Source organism: Peromyscus eremicus, chromosome 1 (assembly GCF_949786415.1).
Source record: "Peromyscus eremicus chromosome 1, PerEre_H2_v1, whole genome shotgun sequence".
Lineage (NCBI taxonomy): Eukaryota > Metazoa > Chordata > Mammalia > Rodentia > Cricetidae > Peromyscus > Peromyscus eremicus.
Window position 1 is genome coordinate 73685621 of NC_081416.1, and position 3849 is coordinate 73689469.

At 40.6% G+C, this 3849-nt stretch overlaps 1 protein-coding gene across 1 annotated transcript; it reads right to left on the bottom strand.

Moving 5' to 3' along the window:
• Positions 1-1385: 1385 nt before the first annotated feature.
• LOC131906474 (NADH dehydrogenase [ubiquinone] 1 beta subcomplex subunit 1-like) lies at positions 1386-1631 on the bottom strand. The gene has a single exon (XM_059257124.1). The coding sequence runs from the start codon at positions 1629-1631 to the stop codon at positions 1386-1388; it is 246 nt and encodes an 81-aa protein (XP_059113107.1).
• Positions 1632-3849: the final 2218 nt, after the last annotated feature.

Here is a 3849-nt window from a genome sequence, read left to right on the forward strand (position 1 = left end):
ATTATTTCTTGGCCATTTTTGTTCTTTCTAATTTCCTTATGCATTTTTGCATCTTAAAGTTATTCTGATAACACAAAATGAATATTCTCCCTTATCCCATTTCAGCACATTTAGGTAAGACTATTATTATTTTTTTATTTTTCCTTTTATTTTTGAGATTATAATATAATAACATCATTTCTCCCTCCTCTCTCTCAAAACCCTCCCATTGCTATAGGGATCTTTCTGGAATAAGCGCTCCGACACCAATGAGTGGGAAGAAAGGAGATGTCACTAATGGGCCGAAGCCACTGAAAGGACAGCTCCTTGAAAGGCCTCAGTTTCAGGTCCATTGGCATTCTCATTTTGTGCTCTAAAACCACAAGGTGGGGTGGGCAAGCAAGCGAGATTTTGCAGAAGTGAGTGTGGCAGTCAGCACATTGTTAGGGGCAGTGACCCATTGTTTCAACTGTTTCTCCAGGTCACTCTGTCCCAGGTAGCAAGTGATGTCGTGCTTGACAATTGGCAGTACAAGCAGTGCTTTTAGTAGGTCACTGAATAGATCAATGGACCAGCATCTAATCATTGGTCCTATTTACCTTGTTCTCCCTCATTCCCTCCTCTTCACCTTCAGAACACGCTATGAATCTGTCTCATAGGAACAGGCTGGTGCTCCTGGTCTATCATCTACCTTGTGCTCTACGGCCTTATTTGTGCCTCTGGCCTCAATCCTTTCTAATAACTTTTTGGCATTTTCTCACACTATTCCCGACTGTTTAGCATAAAAACAGCATTATTCATTTAAAAACATATGTATGTCTTTCCTTTTGGTGACAATCAAGTCATCCCCTAGGACCACTGTGGACAAGGAATCCATGTGATTCTGAAGCATGGCTATGCTCTCTTGAACAATAAGTTTTTCTTGATTTGAGTAGAGGGCTGGCTGTGTTGAACTTGTTGGATGCCTATGGCACTGAAGGCCATGGACCCTATCAGAGCCATTCCTTGGATATTAAAATGCTCTGTTCCCTAGCAACCAAACAATATGAATAAGCTATAAACACAATGATGTGAACTTTATGGCACAAATGCAAGAAAATCTAGTGGGAAAAGACAGGCGGTGCATTGAAGGAATGGGAAATTTTATGCAGAAGACAGTCAGGTAAAAGGTAGTTCACGAAGGTGACAGCACCCTTCCTTCTATCCTTGCAGATATTCTAGAAAAATCTGCTCTTTGATAAATGTTTACTGTATTTATACAGCTGGTACATTCTAATATGCAACATTAGAGTCCATATAGGATTTCTTTTAATAAAACTTTGCATTTTGAATTTTTTTAAATAATAAACATTTTTTTTCTCTAATAACTTTTAAAGTGTGAACATTCTGTGATTTAGCCACAGGCTTTACTTCCAAGTAACTTCTTCATCGGGTCTCAGCTCCCTTTGAAGAAGCATACTCTTGTTCCAGAAGGCAGTTAGCTTTTCATTATCCCTCTTGTCTAGATAGTATCCAAAGACAAATCCCACAGGGACAAGTAAATGAACCCAATAGTCATGTACAAGCTGAAGCCAGGTCACCGTGATTGCTGCAGCCCAGTGCCAAGCACAACCCACGACCAAGGGCAGTGGTAAGGAGTTAGGCCATTTCATTTTGAATTTTTTTTAAGTCTTAAAACAGGAAAGATGCATTCTTGGATTTCACTGTTACTAGGTTTTCTCCCTTATCTTGGATCAGCTTCTTTATTTTATATCATCAAAGAATAATTTCACAAAGCATTTTAATAATCCAAGGAAAATCATGAGGGCTAGATATAAATCATCTTGAAATACAATATACTATATGATCGATCTCTCTCTCATATGTGGAAGCTCAAAAAGGTCATCTGGAAGTCGAGAGTGGAATAGCGGTTATGGGAATGGAGAGTAGAGGAGTGGACAAAGGGTAAGAGGCTTGTCAGTGGGTATAGGTACAGTTAGATAGAAGGAATGGACACAGGATAAGAGGCTGGTCAGTGGGTACAGTTAGACAGAAGTAATGGACATGGGGTAAGAGGCTGGTCAGTGGGTACAGTTAGACAGAAGTAATGGACATGGGGTAAGAGGCTGGTCAGTGGGTACAGGTACAGTTAGATAGAAGGAATGGACACGGGGTAAGAGGCTGGTCAGAGGGTACAGGTACAGTTAGATAGAAGAACTATCTCTGTAACATATCGTAGAGTGACCACAGCTACAAGTGGCCCAGGACCTGCTTCAAAAAGGAAGAATCTATAATGCTCTCACCATATAGAAATGATACAAATTTAAGGTAATGAATCTGCTACTTGTTTTCATTTGCTCATTATATGATCTCTATATAACTAACTACCGTACTTGCTCCATGAATACATGCTGTAACTATTACGTGTCAGTCAAAACTAAGACAGCAAGAACTTGAGTATAGCTCGGTGGCGGAACGCTTCCCTGGCACTGGCTAGGCTCTTGGGTCAATCCCTAATAAAGGAAAAGGTTTTGGAACAACAAAGATGTGTCCACAGTAACTTTCACATATTTCAAAGCCAACAAAATATGTTTGTTTAAGTTACTGCAATGAAACAAAGATGTGTCAATACCTAATCTGTAGACTTTTCTTACTGTAACTTGCTACTGCTTATAGGGATTTATGGCTCATTTCTCATCACATAAAGTATATCCTCAACTTATGGATTCTTTATGTACAAAACACATTGGCAGGAATTTGGTATCAAGCTAGCCTGCCAACCTAACTCTTACACAGTTAACTGTATGTGTGTAACTCTTGTCCTTCATTATCAACTGGCATGCCATTAACACTGTCTGCTTGGCTTTTAGATAAATTAGGGACAGGTTGATTAAGCTTTACCTGCAGAAGGAAATCTTGACTTGCAATACATAAGTTCACTGAGCAAACCAATGATAAATTAATTAGCGACATCAAATGGAATCTGTGTTTTACCTCATTAAACTCTCAACTTATTGAAGCTATAGTATTCCAGGCCCATCCTTCTCATCTCTTCCTTGCCTAAAGGCCTTTGAAAATTTTGTAGCATATTGACCCCCTTGGGATCTGTTACATTTTCCTTCTTGAATGTACAAAGATGGGTCATGCTTCACAGCATGTATTCTTGCATCTATCATTCCCAAAAGGAATGTTTATTCATCCTTAAACAAATACGATTCTAAAAAAGTGTGAAATAACACACCAAAAACCTTCTTAAGAGACCATCTCTAAAGCCCTGTAAGTACTAGCGTTTTAATTTGAGAAGGGTGTTTACTCAGGTTTGTCTGTTGTTGGACAAGGAATCCTGTGTGGTATATGACAGGCCTTGAACTTGAGATTCTCCTGCCTCACCCTCCTAAATTCTGGGATTGCAGATAAGCACCACGGCGGGGCTGAAGCTAAGAAGGGGTTGAAGCATGCCTAAAACCCCGACTTTCTCATCCTGAGAGTGGCAGAAGTTTGGCTACCCCCACACCCACCTACTCCCATCCCTTGCCTTGCTCAGGCACCAACAGACCCCAGCAGACAGGTTTCCCATGTAGCAACTGATCAGCTCATGTGCCCTCCACTTCTCGATTGTAGTTCATTCCAGATGTGGTCAAGTTGACAAATAAGAACAGCCATCACAATTGGCTAGAGCAGAGCATGAGTCCTGGCTTGTCGGCTGTCTACAGGAGACCACTGAGAAAGCGCTACAGTGCTGGGAAACACGTGCATCAAATATCATTGCAACAAGGTGGTCTGTGGGAATAGCCAGTCATAAAGTGCTCACCTTGAAGGCCCAAGCACCTGAGTTTGAGTTCTAGAATCCACATTTAACAAACAAACAAACAAAAACCTCAAGTGTGATGG

Coding starts and splice junctions, on each gene's coding strand:
- LOC131906474 (XM_059257124.1), bottom strand. CDS start 1,631: ATGAAATGGCCTAACTCCTTACCACTGCCCTTGGTCGTGGGTTGTGCT.